At 27.1% G+C, this 17583-nt stretch overlaps 1 protein-coding gene across 1 annotated transcript; it reads right to left on the bottom strand.

Moving 5' to 3' along the window:
- Positions 1 to 5575: 5575 nt before the first annotated feature.
- Positions 5576 to 17379, bottom strand: LOC145843031 (RNA-binding protein 15-like). The gene is made up of 4 exons (XM_082950500.1): positions 17360 to 17379; positions 9643 to 11246; positions 9433 to 9439; positions 5576 to 5918 (listed from the first exon to the last, which is right to left on the bottom strand). Exons 1-4 carry the CDS (start codon positions 17377 to 17379, stop codon positions 5576 to 5578), a joined length of 1974 nt encoding a protein of 657 aa, XP_082806626.1.
- Between the last annotated feature and the right edge of the window lie 204 nt (positions 17380 to 17583).

Genomic DNA, 17583 nt, shown 5'->3' with positions numbered 1-17583 from the left:
GGGGAATTTTTCTAGTCGTCAAGTTAGATTTTAAAAAAGAATCTTGGCGGGCCGCAAAATATTACCAAAAAATTATTTTGATATCAACTTCTTTGTAGCGAAAATTGTCAGACTAAGAGAAAAAAAGCTCTTATTCTCAAGCAGGGTTGCTACATGGTCAGAAAAAGTCGGGAAAAATTTTTAAAAATGACTCAAGTCAGGAAAAAAAGGGGGGTTTTGGAAAAAAAGTCTGGAAACTTGATAAAATTTAAAAAAAAATCAGATTTTGTCAGTTTAAATTTACAAAATTCCTTATTTTCCAAAGCCTTCAAATGGTAAAAACTAATTAAAAATCCTGCAAAGTCGGAAAAATATTCCAACATTTTTCTAGAAATTTAAAAAGTTATTTAATTTCCAATGCCTTTATCTGGTATAAATTAGTAAAATATCCTTTATAAAACTGCAAATTTTTTCTATTAATATATTGACGAAGTACCCTACTTGAACAAGCAGATTTTGTAAGCTTTTATGTATTGATGATCTGTAGCAAGTAAATAGTGAAACTGATATATACACAAAAGTTTATCTTGCATAGTTTTAGAATCAAAGTGTTTTTGTTTAAGTAAATAGTTGAGTTCTTTACAGTTAAGCATTTAGTTTAGTATTTTATGTAACAAACTGGTGTGTATATTTCGTTATTAATTTAGGTTTAAATGATAAAAGTTCCTTATATGTCGTTTCGTTAATTTAGATACATTTATGCTAGGAAATGCTATTAAATTGGGTCTTTTTTCAGTCAAGCTGTGTTTATGAGGTAATAATACAAGTATTTTGCTGATAGAGCTGTTTATTGCGAATCCATCAATCATACACAGATGGTTCATGTGATGTAATGGAAGTTTGATGAATTCAGCAAAAAAAAATGTTGTTTTAACCTGTAAAAAAATTAGATTGAAAGCTTTATATAGTTTCAAGTGTTAGATAATAACTTTAGAATAAGTTCAAATTAATAGTTTAAGATAGAAAAGTCAGGAAATTTTTCTCAGCTTGATCTGTGGCAGCCATTAAGGTTAAAATTACTACGCGGATATTACGTTGCCAACTTCTATTATCAGTGGAGTAATTATTATTTTTTCCTAATATACTTATTTTACCATTAAATTTGAGGTGACCATGAATTAATATTTAATGTGTCATTTTCATAAACAAGGGTTAGTTAATACTAAATTGAGTAAAATAAGAGCAAATAGAGACGATTAGTGCTAATCTGATTAGAAAATATAATTTTATGTTGTGACAATGTAATTGCTAAAATTTATATTCTAAATGTAAATAAAAATCTAGTTAAACTGACGTGCAGGGTTAGCTCTCTGAAAAACTAATTTTTAACTTATATACCATTGGTTTTGAGTCAGACTACTTTTATAATGCTGGAAGTTAAGTATGATACTCCTTAAAAGTGATAAAATCACAAATTGGTATTTATTAACTGCAGAATCTCGAACCGAATATAAAATATTAAAGTTTTTTGTTAGTATGTTTATACACCAATCTAAACGCAGGGTTCCCCCAAACTCATTTACTAAATCGCCCTCTTTTCAGAAAAAAAAAATCACCCTCAATGATCTTATGCAGTAGTTTGCCTCTGGAGCCAAAAAGAAAGTGCTTGAAATGTAATTTAGACTGGTATTTCTTAGGCACGCACTTTTGGGCTGTGTTAAAAGTAATTACAGGGCTGTTCTTTTTTACTCTCGTGCAACAATGTAACTCATGAAAAATTGACCCTTGGTGCAAAATTGTATTCGTGCAATTTTGTGCGCTCATGCAATTTTGTACGCTCGTGGAAATTTGACAGCTACCCACACTACCTATACTTAAAATATTTTATTACCATGTGAGTAAATGATAATCAAAAATTACTTTTTTTTGTTTAGTAGTCCAAGCTCAAAAACGAAATATTTAGCTCAAAAAATAACTTACAAAATATATCTTAATGAATAACAACAACTTTTAAAAAATTTCTTTTAATATAGTTTGATTTTTTAGTCTAACTAAGTGACTTTTCAAAAAACAATTAAAAATATCATGAGGTGATAGTTTATAATGGATAACATAGTTTATAATGGATAACATAGATAAACAATTTACGATTCCAAATATATGTATGGTTATGAAATGGTGAAAGGGATTCCATTTATCTTTGACCTATGTAGTTGTTAAATGAGAAGAGATATGAATAAAAATATGTAATTTACTTCAAAATAGTAGTCCTAAGCACTTTTTTTTCATTATTTTACGTGAACAAAATGGACTTTATGTTTAGTTTTTAATATATTCAACAGCAGGCTACAATTAGTAAAATAACAAGCTAAAGAGTAAAAATTTTATGACTGCCCAAATTTTTAAAATCCCCCCCCCCCTAGTTATTGCCCCCGAATTACTAAAATTTCCCCCAGAGGGTAACCATGATCTAAATAGTAACAGCCTGTCCTTGAAACTTATTAAATTACTTATTTATTAAAACAAAATGATTATTTTTAACATTTAAGCATTTTAAATTTGACCTGAACTTTTTGGCTTTAAAAAGACTAGAAAAAAATAAAAGAAAGTGTTGAGTACTACTTAGTTTACAAAAGACTTGGTTTTAATTATATTTTTACTGCTGAGGAACGACAACTTCTAAACTGCTTGAAGCTTTTTATATAGTAAAGCAGAAGTGTAGTACAAACAACGCATTGCAGTGATTTCAGTATTTCTTCATTAAAAATCACTGTTTTTAGAGCGATTAGTCCACCAGGTCAAAGTGGTACTAGGTTAAAGTAGCATAAAATATAGAAGAAGCTTTCGAAAGAAGGTTGTATAGTACAAATAACAGCTCACACTTAAACCTTCATGATAACAGCTTGTTGTCAATCACGATAACTGTTGATTTACGGTATCAACTTTTTTTTTTCACCTAATCTCAAACACAACGTTTTTAGGCTGTCGAAATTAAATGTAAAATTACAGTTGTTGTGAAATTGGTCATAGTAGTAAATTTCCTCTAGTACCGCCTAATAATCCTAAAACTCCACTATCTACAAATAATTTTTACTGTTCTACTCCACGTTTGAAACAGAAACAAGTACAGCCACTCAAGAAAGAGAGCAACAAAGTTCAGCTAGAGATTGAGACAAAGATTTGTTTTTTGCTGAAGAAAATTTACTTGAAAAAATATAAGAAGCTGAAGTTTTATCTTAATGGAAGTCAAAAAAAAAATCTACATCTCGCCTGGTTTTCAAAGAAGAAGTTTTTTGGCACCTGCATCTTCTATTTATTCTGGAAGGTTATTTTTTTGAAGCTGTAACTTGTACGAGCAAAATCGATTGCTTTAAAAGAGTGGCAAATTTTTTACATCACAACTTAAAAACCAAAATGATTTTTATAAGTTAATATAATATTGTAAAAATGAAGTTAATCTTTATCTTATAGTTCAAATTTTTTGCAAATAAAAGTTCGATTCAAGCTTATAAAAAAAAAATATTATTTTTTAACAATTAATTTTTTAACATCATACAAGGTACAAGATTAAGTCGCTGGAAATCATATTTAAAATGAGATTTCGTATAGATTTTTTTCTTGTTTGTTCAACGTTTAATTTTTTTTGTTAGTGTTTAAAATAAAATAGTTCAACAGTACATAATAATTTTTTTAACAATATGTGATTAAACATTTTTTACGATATTTATCTTTTATCTTTTAAAAACTAAAATTTCAAAGTTTGCTCTCTTTCAACATTAAGCTTGAAATGTTTTGGTTCGGCCGGATCCTATTTATATAAAAGATATGTCTGCATTTTAAATTAAAAAAAAAATCAAATCCTAGGGAGTGAATCCGGTAGATCACTAAGCTGCGCAGTTTTGAGAAAAATGTTTTGATTTTTAAAAAAGTATTGCTCATAAATCTAGGCATGATACAATTTATTATTAATATAACAAAATAAACTCTTTGTTAAATAACAATGCGGAAAATGTTATTTTTCTTATATTAATCCGCTACCAGTAATTTTAGTGTAATTTTCACAATACTTGAGATTTATTTGTTAAATACTGTATGTGCTACATTGAATATTTTTCTTTGTAATTTATGCTAGGTTTCTCATAGACTAAGAGATGTAAGTATAAAAACATATTTAACTTAAATTTAAGTTGATAAATATATATATTTAGGGAAAAGCAGAACTAATAACTCCTGTAGAGCAGTTTCCCAAAGTGGGCCATGAGCAGTAAAGGGGTCTCAGGGGGGCCATAATTTAAAACTTACACTAGATGTTCTGGAGTTGATGATGAAGACTAAAAAAGGTCTTAAGTGTATTTAATGGTAGTTTTTGAGAAGTCTTGTTGGAGGAGGCCATAGCTTTTCTAATTTCTTAAAAGGGGGCCTTTTAAAAAGAAGTTTTGGTAACCCTGCTGTAGAGATTCAAGAAAAAAAAACATCTTGAGTTTAATAAAAACTTTAAATAGCAAAACTTACTTTAAGCTTTTGTATAGTCATCACTTTGTTTTTCGGTCATAAGTAGATACTCTTATGTTTAATGTTTTAATAATAATAATCAAAAGTAAGAATTCTTGGTTTTTTAAGAACAACTTAGTTACAATAAAATAATTATAATTTAATTTTTTTAATCATCTTCGCAAGTTAGTCTTTACATTTGAACTGCTCACATGGAGACAAAATTAACACCACCATTCTATACTGCTGCACAGTTGTATAACTAGAGTATGTGCATTTGCAGATGTCTCACATCTAGAATGTGAAGATTTTAATCTGGACGATTAAAGTACAAAAATATAGAATTTATAAATGCAAGACATAAGGAAGTTTTATTTACTCTGCTTTGAAAGCAAGAGCTCATTCGAATTCAAACATAGTAACATTGCAGTTGAGTAAAATTAGTATAAACCAAACATTGATTTTACACACGTTTAAGATTTTACGCTCACAGAATCGTCTGATTGGCTTCCAGAGCTTAAAATTTAAGTTAACATTTATAAGTGTTAAAAAAAAAGCTTGAACTTGTTTAATTAAGAAATTAAGTAGATTATTAGTTATTTGTGATATTTTTTAAGAGATAAATAATTTAACCATAACACTTAAAAATAAGAAACAAAAAAACCTCAAACTTAAGTAACTTGAAACTTTTGTAACATAAAAAACCAAAAACATATAAAAAAGCTACACTGGTAGGGTAAGCTTAAATCAAAACCTAAACAAAACTGAAATGCTTTTTATGAAATTTCAAGGCTAATTTGATAAACGATTTACAACAAAACTAAAAATGGCTAAACAAACGATGTAACCCTAAACTTAGCTTTAATTAAAAATACTTTCGTTTAATTTTGATCATTAAAGAAAAATCCAGCGATCACAGTGACAAAAAACATCATTATGTTTGTATCAATAAAACCAAAATAAGATGTCTATGCAAATAAACAAACACAGTGATTCGCTTAAAACAAAAGTATTTCTTTCGATCAAAAATAAATCTTAAATCTGAACACTGCATATAAATGTCTCCACACTTATACTAATTACAAAATACCACTCAAATATTCAATCAAACAACAATGGATGAAGGCCCTTTCACAAGGTACACTAGCATGTACTCATCGCGAAACAGGCCAGGCTGCAAACACGGGCCGATTTGCAGCAACTTTTGCGTGACGTACGGGCTGGGAGGAAATGCGTGCAGCACACCGGAGAGTTCATCGTTGCCGCCAAAAACAACTGGCAGTTTGACGACGGCGCCGCACTTTTTAACTTTAAAATATTTGACCAGACCTCGCAGCGGTTTGTGCTGGACGTTTTGGCGGTCGGTTGTTTGGTGCAGATCTGATGGAATTCCTGGCACGGCTAGGATCAGGCAGGACTTCTTGACACAAGCAGGTCGCTCCAACCTCCTGTGAGTTTAGTATTGAGTTACGTTACAATGAAAATAGCAGCTATTTTTGAGTTACCTTCAAGGTTATTTGATCATTTTAAAAACAGTTAGCAGGGTTCGTGAGCGATTTTTTTTTCATTTAGCCTGACTGAGACCAATTTAGCCTTACATTTTTTCAAAGTAAGGAAAATCCTCTTTTGAAGTAATTTTAGGTATTGATGGGGGGTCTTGATTAGTACTATTTTAGTCTCCGATTTCAACCAGCTTTATCTCAAAAAATACTTTAAGCTTTAAAGGTCTGCAAAAAGCAACTCATAGCTTAGTTACAACTCAATAAAATAAGACTAAATTGTGAAAAAGGTGATTGCCTCCCCTTATGCCCTTAACATAACAAATTCAGTGATAAGTTATAAATTAAGTGTTATATGTAATCTATTACTTCTGTAAAAATTTTATATATATTACTAAACGTAATTGTTCGATTTAATTAATCACTAAGTAAAAACATTATAAACAGTAGATTTATAATAAAACAGGTTTCTCAAAATTTTTCAAGGTTTTCCAAATTTCTTCTCGGTATTTGTAAGTAAACAGTTTTGGGTCTAGTTTTAGTTTAGCGTTAAGTTTAAGGTAAGAAACTGTGTTAAATTAAAAAAAAAACATAGAGAAGATACTGTAAGCTTCTTTAAATATGTTTTTTAATGAAAAAAAATGTTGATGATGACAATTTTTATTTATTTATATGATATAATTTTTGTGTCAAATCGAAATTTTACTAGATAACAAGTGATTTTGTTCAAAATTCCAGGTTTTTTCGAAATTTCCAAAGTTTTATGTTTTTCCAAGATTCCAGGTAAAGTGGCAACGCTGATAAAACGACGTGCATTGTCGTGTTTTATTAAAATTCAAAATGAAACGCTTACACGAGTATTAAAATAAGTAAAAAAGTTTATTATAGTATTTTGACTAATACTTAAAATTGATACATAATTATAAATCCTAAACTCTAAATAAATACAGTGATTGTTGATGTCGTATCAGATTTGCAAAGCTTACACTTAAATAAAAAATATTTAACATTTTGTTCTTGTAAAGAAAAATGAATTGTACCTAAAATTTGTACACCCATAAAACATAGTACTTGTATCTTAAAGCTAGATTTTAGTGTTGTGAATATTTCTAATAAATTTAAGCAAACAGTAAAACATATGAATAAACTGCTATGAGTTTTAATCTAAAAAGTATTTGGTATAAAGCCTTTAAATTAGAAATTAAAATAGTTCAACCAACTAAGCTCTGAAAAACATAGCTGATGTAAACAAATTCAAACAAACAGCTATGTTGTTGAACTAAACTGTAATGTTTAAACTGTATTTCTTTTATGCATTTTCATAATTATGACATATATAATCTACTCAAGACAAAATAATGAAGATTCTTAAAATTTTTTTAGAGATCCAACAAAAGCAGCTATTTTTATAATTACTGACTGATTTTTTCTCTGATAACTAAATCTTTATTTGGAAATAAATTCACTTCTCAATTTGGTCTTAAAAGAATTTCTCAATTTCTTTTAATAAAATTTTTTTAAGCATTTGAACTGAGAAAAACTGAGATTCTCAAATTTTTAAATAAAAAAACTGATTTAGCCTGACCTTTTTCATCTTTTTTCAAAAAACTGATTTAGCCTGACTTCTGACTTAGCCTGACGCGCACAAACCCTGAGTTAGATTATTTGCTTTGTATAATATTAAATTTAAGTTTTTTTTTGAAAAAATATTATAGTACAGGTAATACATAAATTAATTTTCTCAATGTAAAGATTTATAAATAATTTGCAAATCGGTCCACGAAACAAGTCAATTGTTTTTACTGGTTATTTTTTTACCTGCATCAGTAGTTACAAAAAATAAATAAACGATGGTTTAAAAATCTACCAGTTTATTGCAACATTTTGTTCAAATTAATTTCGGACAACAGTCCTTCATCAGTGAACTTTAAAACTAGTAGAACTAAACACATTCATGCAACAAAATAAATAAAAGTTAAAAAATATATTATGACATAGTAGTTCAAAACTGTGTATAAAACTAAAATTTTAAAAGCTAGACGATTTTTTACATTGTAATTATGTTTTTGTATGTAAGTATTTTATAATATTAATAATATAGGTTTTTGTAATTACTTTAAGTATTGCTTGGGAAAAGTTTTTATTAATGTATATTAATAATATAGGTTTTTGTAATTACTTTAAGTATTGCTTGGGAAAAGTTTTTATTAATGTGTATTAATAATATAGGTTTTTGTAATTACTTCAAGTATTGTTTGGGAAAAATTTTTATTTTTATTTATATTTCGCTGATAGCAGTAATTATTTATTAACAATAACTTACATCAAACATTTCTTTACTAAGATAGGTTTTAATTTAAAATTTATATCGGTAAAATGTTTGTTTTTTTTTTATACGCATTTCATTTAAATTTACTTTTACATACAAAAATATCATTACAATGTAAAAAATCGTCTAGCTTTTAAAAATTTAGTTTTATACACAGTTTTGAACTACTACGTCATAATATATTTTTTAACTTTTATTTATTTTGTTGCATGAATGTGTTTAGTTCTACTAGTTTTAAAGTTCACTGATGAAGGACTGTTGTCCGAAATTAATTTGAACAAAATGTTGCAATAAACTGGTAGATTTTTAAACCATCGTTTATTTATTTTTTGTAACTCAATGTAAAGAACAGTATTTATAGATACAGCAAAGTTACAAAATTAAATTCTCAAACAGTCTAAAATAAATTATTCACCTAATATAGTACTATTCCATCTTTATAGCTAGAGTCAGTTTTCTTAATTCAAGTAAACCATTTACAATCGATGTGAAAAATTTCAAACTTGTATTTTATTATATAAATATCATCTTCAAAAAAATATTCTATTGACATTGTAGATAAATTACCAAACGCTGTAGTTTTATTTGAACAAGGCTTTTGTTGAACATATGTATATATATATACCTATAAATAAATAACTGTAAAGGCCTAATTACTCAAAAGTTCAAGTTTTTAGAATAAACAAACCTGTAAAATTAATCATACAGAATTATTCTAAACTCATTTAAATTTTATGTACAACTAAAGTTTAAAAAAAGTTAATTACTTGTTGTGAGTTCCCACATAGTTTTTTCTTATCAAGCTTAAGCTTAGTTAAGTATTTATTATTTATCATTGAGTTTTTTTGGTTCCTATCTACAGTCAATATCTAAAATTAGGTAGCTGTTTAGTTTTTACTTGCCTACTTATTGTTTTCATTTTTGCTTCAGTCATTTCAACTCGATAATGTAAATTGAATTGCAGTCTACGACCTGTTGTTTGACAAAACACCAATAAAAAACATTAAAAAAAAATTTTACTTAAAATATATGCTAATCAAACTACTCTTCCTTTATGTACTTTAAACTGACTATTGAGTTAGTGAAGTCGATAATTAAATTATTGCAAAAAGAGTAAAGTTAATAAATAAAAACCTTCTATCTTTCAGTTTTCACAATGTGCTATTTAAACTTTATAAATATTTTTCATAGTATTTATTTAAAATATAGTATTTATTTAGAAAGAATTTAAAAATTTTTACTTGTATTTTACACTTAGTCTCATCAAAATACAAAACAGTTTTAACTAAACAATAAAAACCAAGAGCTTTGAAAAAACAAAATAGAGTTATTTAGTAAACAAACCAGTAGGACTAGTTGGATCTGCAGTTGCAACATTAAACTTTCTCATGTCACCTTTTAGGAGGAAAAATCTTACTGGAAAATGAACATTTTTTAGTTTAAAGCCTCCTTGCCAGCAAGGAGGGTTAAAAGTTACACAAAACTCTTGTAAACTGCGACAACTTTGAGCTCTAAAATGCTTAAATTGCATTTCTGCACTGAGATCATTTTTGATATTTTCACTCTTGCCAACAAAATTATTATATTTATTTGTTAAGCTTTTGGGGGACTCTAAAACATAAGTTTTGCCTGCAATACTATTTCTATAACTGTTAAAATTTTTACTGCTTTTCATCCAACATTCTGCACTGTGTAATGGCTTATAATCATAAAAATTTCTTGACTTTACGTCTAGATAATCCATCTTTAACCGTGTCTGAGCACATGGCATCAAAAACCCCCTCATTTTACTAACAGCTTCTCTGGCTGCATCAGGGGTGTCATAAGTGATAGCTGTACAACTATCTCCTTTTCTATAATCTATTTTTTGAATGTTCCCAAATGTTTTAAAAGCTGTTTTAATGTCAGAAAGCCTGGTCCATGAACCTAGCCCTCCAACCCAAATACGAATACTAGGAATTATTTTACCATAACCAATATGCATAATATTCTTAATTAGTGGTTTTTTGTCAAGGGCTTGTTTGGCTGTAAAGGCCATATCTAAGTTTCCAAACTTTATAAAACAAAAACTACCTTTTGCTGTGTTTGCATCTTTTATTTCTTTTATATCAACATGTTCTATTACACCATATTTGTTAAAAGCTTTGTTTATTTGCTCTTTGGTTACATTTGGTTCTAGATTACCAACAAACAAAACTCTAGTTGCTCTAGGATCGTCTTCCAATGGTTTCAGATTTATGTTGCTGAACTTTTTCTCTACAGTAGCATTTTCAAAACACTGTTCTCTGTCTGAATCATAATGTATTTTTTCTGGTGTGCTTGGTAAAGACAAGTCATTCTTGCCTGATCTATTTCTTACCAAATCAAAATCAGAGTCTTTTTTATAACTTTTTGGTGAACGTTTCCTTGAAGAAAATTTATCAAAGCTATCTATTGATTTACTTCTGCATCTTACATATTTATCACAACTGGGACTATCATTCCTTTTCCAGTTTTTCTCACTTGAATAACTTGACGACCTTGACCGCCTAGATGCTTCTTTTTCTGAGCAGTAACTAATACTTTCATAAGTATGATAAACTGCTTCAACAGTTAACTTTCTTTCTTTCATAAACAAAACGCCACGTGCTGTCTTTGCTTTGTGAGCATCATCTGGAGAACTAAAGACAGCATAAGCAACTTGATCGCCAGTCAAACAGTCTTTGTTTACATCTACTCTGCATTTGCCAAACCTGCTAAACTCGTGCTCTAAGCTTTCTCTGGCATCTTCAGGATGAACCCTGCTGCTAATGTTAGATATCAGCAAAGTTGTGTATTCTAACTCTTTGCTGAATAATCTTCTTGCATCATGTTTACTTTTTTCTGAAGCAAATCTGTTTCGTCTCTCATAACTATGAGTAAGAGGAGATCTGTACCTCTCTCTTCCGTAAGAACTATGCCTTCCATCACTTAATAAATTAAAGGATTTTTTAATTAAGCAAATTAAGCATTTATATACTCAAACATCAAGTTAATCAAAAAAGCTGTAGTAATAAGTTATAAAGAATTCTTACACAGGCTCCATGACTAAAATTAAAGCTAATTATATATTTTAAAACGTTTTTCTATTGAATTTTATTTTACTTTAATGAATCAAACTCATCAATTATATAATGAAGTATATTAAAACAATAGTTTAAGCTTTAATTAAGCAGTAGAAAAAATTTCTGAAATGTAAACACAGCTAGATAAAAGCTGTCTTTAATTACTTCTATTTTTCAAGTCTAGTCTAACTTTTTGAGTATTAACCAGAATGAATAACCAAGTTATAACACAAATTACACTTACTGTTGTTTTAATACACAAAAAAAAGTTTTTTTTTTACATACGCTATGCAGTAGGAAGATAACAAAAACTTTGAAACTATTTTCCCTACTAGACATATTGAGTAAAACACTTAACAAAAAATTTACTTTACATTGTTAAAAGATTATTTACAGTTTTAGTTAAAAATATTTTAAAATAATAAACTATTTAATAAAGCTATAAATAGTTTAATAAAACATTTCTTTGAGTACCACTTAAAAAAGTTTTAAGATGTGTTCTATGCTCACAAAAATGTTGGCTGAATTGACTCACCCCTATAGCTTGCCACTCAGCATTTTTCAAGGCAATAAATTGTCAAAAATTTAATCTTTCTTTAAAACTATTCTAAAAATACAATGTTGGGATTTATGCCTAACACATGGTTGCCACTGAATTTTGGAAAATAATCTCCAGGTTTTCAAAAATTCTTCCAGGTTTTTAAAACTACTTGTTATTGGGTCTATTTTTAGTTTAAACTAAGTTTCAGGTAAAAAACTGTGTTAAATAGTATAAAAACATTCGAAAGATACTGTAGAGATGTTTCAAATATTTCTTTTAATATAAAAATTTTGATGACGACAATTTTATTTTTATTTTTATGGTAGATTATTTAAGTCAAATCAAAATATTTCTACTTAACATGTAAAAATTGTTCCAGGGTTTTCCACTTTTATTTTCTTTAATTGTCAAATTCCAGGTAAAGTGGCAACTCTGCTAACATATTCTTTTGCGTGTCTTTAAAATAATTTTCAAGTGTAATGAAATTATACCTCATCAAATGACTACATATATACACAGACTGTTAAAGTTGGGGGAGGGTAAATACTTTTTTTTTACAATTTAATTTTGGAGAATTTTAACTAAGCGAAAAATTGGTTCTAGTTTTAACTTATTTTGGAGATTAAGCCAATTAAAATTGTAGAATACAATAAGTTCTTTTTATAATACACAAAAAAAAGACTATTTCACTAAAAATCTATTACCTGCTTTTTTAGATAAACACCTCAAACTTTCAGCAAACGCTCCTTTCAATAAGAAAAGTATCTTGTAAGAAATCATTAAATTTTTGGTTAAAATTTTTATTTACAAAAAATAATAAAAAAATAGATATTGTTACTCTTGAATTTATATAGTTTTTATCACTTTTTGTAAGTTTATTTGAATTTCCTTTTTTTCTGAAAATCAAGAAGTGCTACCATAAAACTTTCTTTATATTATCTGAAATTGTGAATTCTTTTTTATGAAAATTGATCAAATGTAAAAAAGTCCAGCTAAAAATTCAAAGGTAAATTTTTTGGGTTCCATACAGTTTAAATTGGGGTGGTTTTCAGAAATTAAATTCGGCTAATTTTTTTCTAGTTATCTTTTTTTTCATTTATGTGAAACTTTTTTCATCAACTAAAATTTTGCACAAGGTCCTTTTGTGGTATTTTCTAAGTGTAAAAAATTTCTAACTGAAAACTTAAAGCCTTATTTAAAAGCACTGTAATGGACATATATATATGCAGATGTTTTAGAAAAATTATTGTGATTTTAGAACATTTAGCAAATAAATTCCAGCATGAATTATGAAACTGTTGAAAAAAAGCAGTAAGTAGAAAAAAGAAAAAAAATTACTATTTTATATTATTTTAAAGACTTTTATCTTTGATATCAGAACCTTTAACTGCTTAACAAAATTCTAAGTAATCTCAAGGTATAAGAGGTCAAAGACAATGAATATTACAGGTTCCTCAAGAACTAAAGAAAGACTATTTCACCACTAACCTACTTCATTTTGAACTACATCTTTTTAAAATTTTAACACTTAGTCCATTACTTATAATTAAATTATTCTATCAAAGAATTTTTTTATAAGCAAACAATTGAAAACTTATTTTTTATTTATGTTTATTAAACTAACTTTTATAACTCAAGACTTTTTAAATACTTCTTAAACTGTATAGAAAAACTATGAAACTAAACTGTTGCTAAATTTTGTTTTACATCTAGCATAAATGTAAATGGTTAATTATAGTGAATATTGAGAAAGTAATAAACAACTTCGTTTATTATAACTTTATAAGTCAATAATAACTTTAAGTCAATGTCATTAAAAAAAAACATGCTTAACTAAACTATATCATGCTTACTTTTTAAACCGCAATATAATAAGAATTAATAACAAGAAAGACCATAAAAATATTGTTCTAAATACAAAATTTCAAAAGTAAAAAAAAAAACTTTAATTTCTTATTTAGTTATATGCTAAAAAAGCTGTTTTCAATTATTATAAAAACGTTATATATAGTTTATTGAACAACAAAAAAAGCGCTCAAAACTTTTGGTCCCTGGTGTACTAAAAAACCTATTATTATTGAGTCGCACACCAGGATCTTTTAATGTCTTGTCAAGGACAAGACAATTTATTATATATTGAAATTAAACTTAGTTCTTTAAATTAACTTTGTACCTTTTGTTTCTTTTGAAGTTGTTGTACATTTGAATGGTATTGTTTTATGAATTTAGATAGCTGAAAACAAAGTTTTTTGTTTGAATTCAGTAACTTTTAGATGTTAAGAAAACTTACTACTAAGCACAAATCAGACAAAGTGTTTAAAAAGTGAATAAAAAAATTGTTAAATTTTTTTCATAAACAACTAAGCTCTGAGTTTATTTTTACTGTTTGTTAAAATTACTTTGGAAATATTAGCAGTCACAGTTTAAGGGTTTCATAGGTTTTATATGGATAAAGACAAAAACTGACTAATATATCTAAAATATATAGGAGTAATTAAATATCACTTGCCACACAACAAGAACATATTTCAATAATCAAACATTTTCTAAACTTAAAAGCCTATTGAATCTACTTGATTGTTTTGCAAAAGTTAAATGAATTTTAAAACAGTTTTTAAGATTGACATAAAAATTTAAACTTATTATGAAGCACTTATACAAGTTGAAATGGAAAAATAGCCCTATTAAACTAAATTATTGTTATTAATCTTTGTTTTGCTATGAATTTTTTATAACTTTGTATAACTACGTCATAATTAATTTAAATATTTATATCAATCTTAAAACCTGTTTTTACAGTTCATGTAAGTTTTGAAAAAGAATCAAGTAGATTTGAAAGGCTTTAAGTTTTACAAATTAATAAAATGAAATATATATTCTTGTTGAGGTGCAAGTGGTATTTAAATACAACAAAATTCCTTCCACAATAGAAATAATATTTAGAGTAATTATTTTTAACATTTTCAGTCTAATCTTTATAAGGCTAAAAAAATATTAGAACAATATATTAAGTTTTTGAACTAAACCTTTTAACTTTTGAAAAAAATTAAAAATAATTTAAGAGTAGGTTGTATTCTAAATGTTGCAAAAAAAACTTCCTAAAAAATTGAGATTTCTAGCTAAAAAAAGTACATATATAGATTTTTAGTAAACTTTAAAATTTTAGATAAAAATTGACAATCAAAAAATGCAAACCATATGTTTGTATTGGAAACTTTTTACAAAATTTATTTACAAAAGATAAATGAGCTTTTAAGATTCTTTAAAAACTGACTGAAACAAGTCATACTTTCAAGTTATTTTTTTAATCTATGTAAATCATAGTATAAGAAAATAATGACTCTCCAATGGCCTTAATATCTTTAAAAAATATATTGTCATAAAACTAGTCTTAAATTAAGTAATTTTAATAATGTTTATTAAGAGAAAAAATGTTCAAATAATTGTTCCTAAGACCGAGGGTATAAAAAAAAATTTTGGTTGCCAAGAAAAAATGTTTTAACTAGCAAAAGACATTAAACAAAACGGGTGTCTTGCCAAACTGAACTTTTTTCCTTTATATATACACCTATTTTTACATGACCTTTTTACCTTTAAATATGCACCAAATTTTATTGCAGGTTTAATGGTTCACTGAGCACTTAGAATTACAGTAATAACAACCAAAGCAAACAAAGTAAAAAAACAACTTTGAAGTTGAAAATATCCTAAACTATTCAACGAGCGAGCTCGATTAGCACTTTTTGCAATTTTTAAAAAACGTCTATATTTTAGATCCAATTATTTGCTTGTCTTTAAAGCCGACAAATATTTTTTTTTAATTCTAGAGAATGCTCCTTTGCCTTTAATTTTGAATAAAAATCCATTGGGTTGGGGTTTGAATTTTTGAGTGGGCCCGTTAGAAATTTTGTTTTTGTATTTTTACTTTAAAGGATGTTTTAGCCAAAATACATAACTTTTTTTAATTTCTTAGTTTGCTGTATTTTCAAGGGTTGTTGCTTTTTTTTTTCTAATGTTTTAGTAAAATATACAAATATTCCCGATTGTAAATTTCAAAAACCTTCAATTTTCTAACGATCACTGAAGCAAAAAAAAATTCAATTATTTAATTATGACTATTTTAGATGGTTAAAGCTTTTTTTTATCTAAACTGTTTTTATGTAAGACATGACCCATGTACGTTTTACTAAAATTATCATTATTTGAACATGAAATCCCCCATAAAAAATATAAGAACACAGCAAACTAAGAAAAAAAATTATATAAATTGGCTAAAACATCCGTTAGAGTAAAAATTCCAAAAAAAAAACATTTTCTTTTTTAGGCGTCCTACTAAAAAAAATCAAACCCCAATCCAATTGATATTTTTTTAATCAAAGGCAAAGTAGCGTTCTCTATATTTAAAAAAAATCTTAGTTAGCTTTAAAGATAAGGAAAATAATTGGATATAATTTTTGAACACTTTTGAAAAATTGCAAAAAATACTAATCGAGCTAAGTTAACGCTCGTAACTATTCAAAAAAAGGAATGGGTCTAAATTGCACGAAGACAAAATTGCACGAGGAGCAAAATTGTACGAGGGAACAAAATTGCACGAAGGCAATTTTGCACCATGGGTCAATTTTGCAAGAGAGTAAATAAAAAACAGAAAAAAATGTATATAGAAAAAATAAAATAAATAAATAAAAGCTAAAAGATAAACTACAAAAAAAAACAATAAGTTACTGACCGAGTGTAAGGGTTAGGAGGGGTAACAGTGATAGTAAAAATAAAAAATAACAAATAAAGTGAAAAAAAAAAAACTAATAAGTAAAAATAAAGTAACTAAAAATTAAAAAAAGCTATCGACCGAGGGTAAGGGAAACAGTGATAGTAAAAAAAGAATATATATAACAAAAGTAAAATAATTTTCATAAGAAAAAGATAAATCAAAAAAAAAAGTTTCAGATCGAGGGTTAGGAGTGACAGTGATAGTAAAAAAAAAATTGAATTTAATAACAAAGTTACACAAAACAAAATAAAATTAACCCGTGCAAAATTGTCTGCTCGTGCAAAAGTGTCTTTGTGCGAGTTTATCCCCTCGTGCAAAAGTATCTTCGTGCAATTTTGTGCCCTCGTGCAATTGTGTACACTCGTGCAAATTTGAAAGCTACCCTTTCAAAGTAATGTACAAGAAATAAATTTTTAGTTTACCTCATAGTTTGGAAATTAATTTTATGCCGCTAAACTTATGAGATATTTACTTATTCCCAAATATCAAAACTTTAAATAACAAAAAATAACAACAGACATAAAGTTATAAACAAACAATCAACAATATTTTGTTGCCATAATTAAAAATAAAAAGTTAAACATTATTGAGAAAACTATGGTAATAAGTGTTCTTCTGCACGGTGTTGTACCCATTAACCATAGAATAAAAATTACAATGACTGACGCAATAGACCGCTCGGCCATTGTGACTTCTGCAGTATAGCAAGTTTTGCGTTTATATACTTAATAAAATTTGCTTTTAGATAAAAAAAATATTTATTGCGAATATACTGTACCAAAATATGCATTTTTGTTGTATTTTAAATGACCGCCAGGGGGCGTTAGACGATTTTTTATCAAATAACACTATAAAACTATAACAATGTTTGTTATAATGCTCATTAGCCC

The sequence above is a fragment of the Thalia democratica genome, chromosome 8, assembly GCF_965202585.1.
Source record: "Thalia democratica chromosome 8, ktThaDemo2.hap1.1, whole genome shotgun sequence".
Taxonomy (NCBI): domain Eukaryota; kingdom Metazoa; phylum Chordata; class Thaliacea; order Salpida; family Salpidae; genus Thalia; species Thalia democratica.
This window is presented reverse-complemented; position numbering and strand designations above follow the sequence as displayed.

Bases quoted from the DNA above. Each gene is read 5' to 3' on its own strand.
- LOC145843031 (XM_082950500.1), bottom strand. From the start codon at position 17,379: ATGGCCGAGCGGTCTATTGC. The intron at 11,247-17,359 runs GTCAGTCATTGT...TAATTTATTAAG, and splicing joins ATGGCCGAGCGGTCTATTGC to TGATGGAAGGCATAGTTCTT.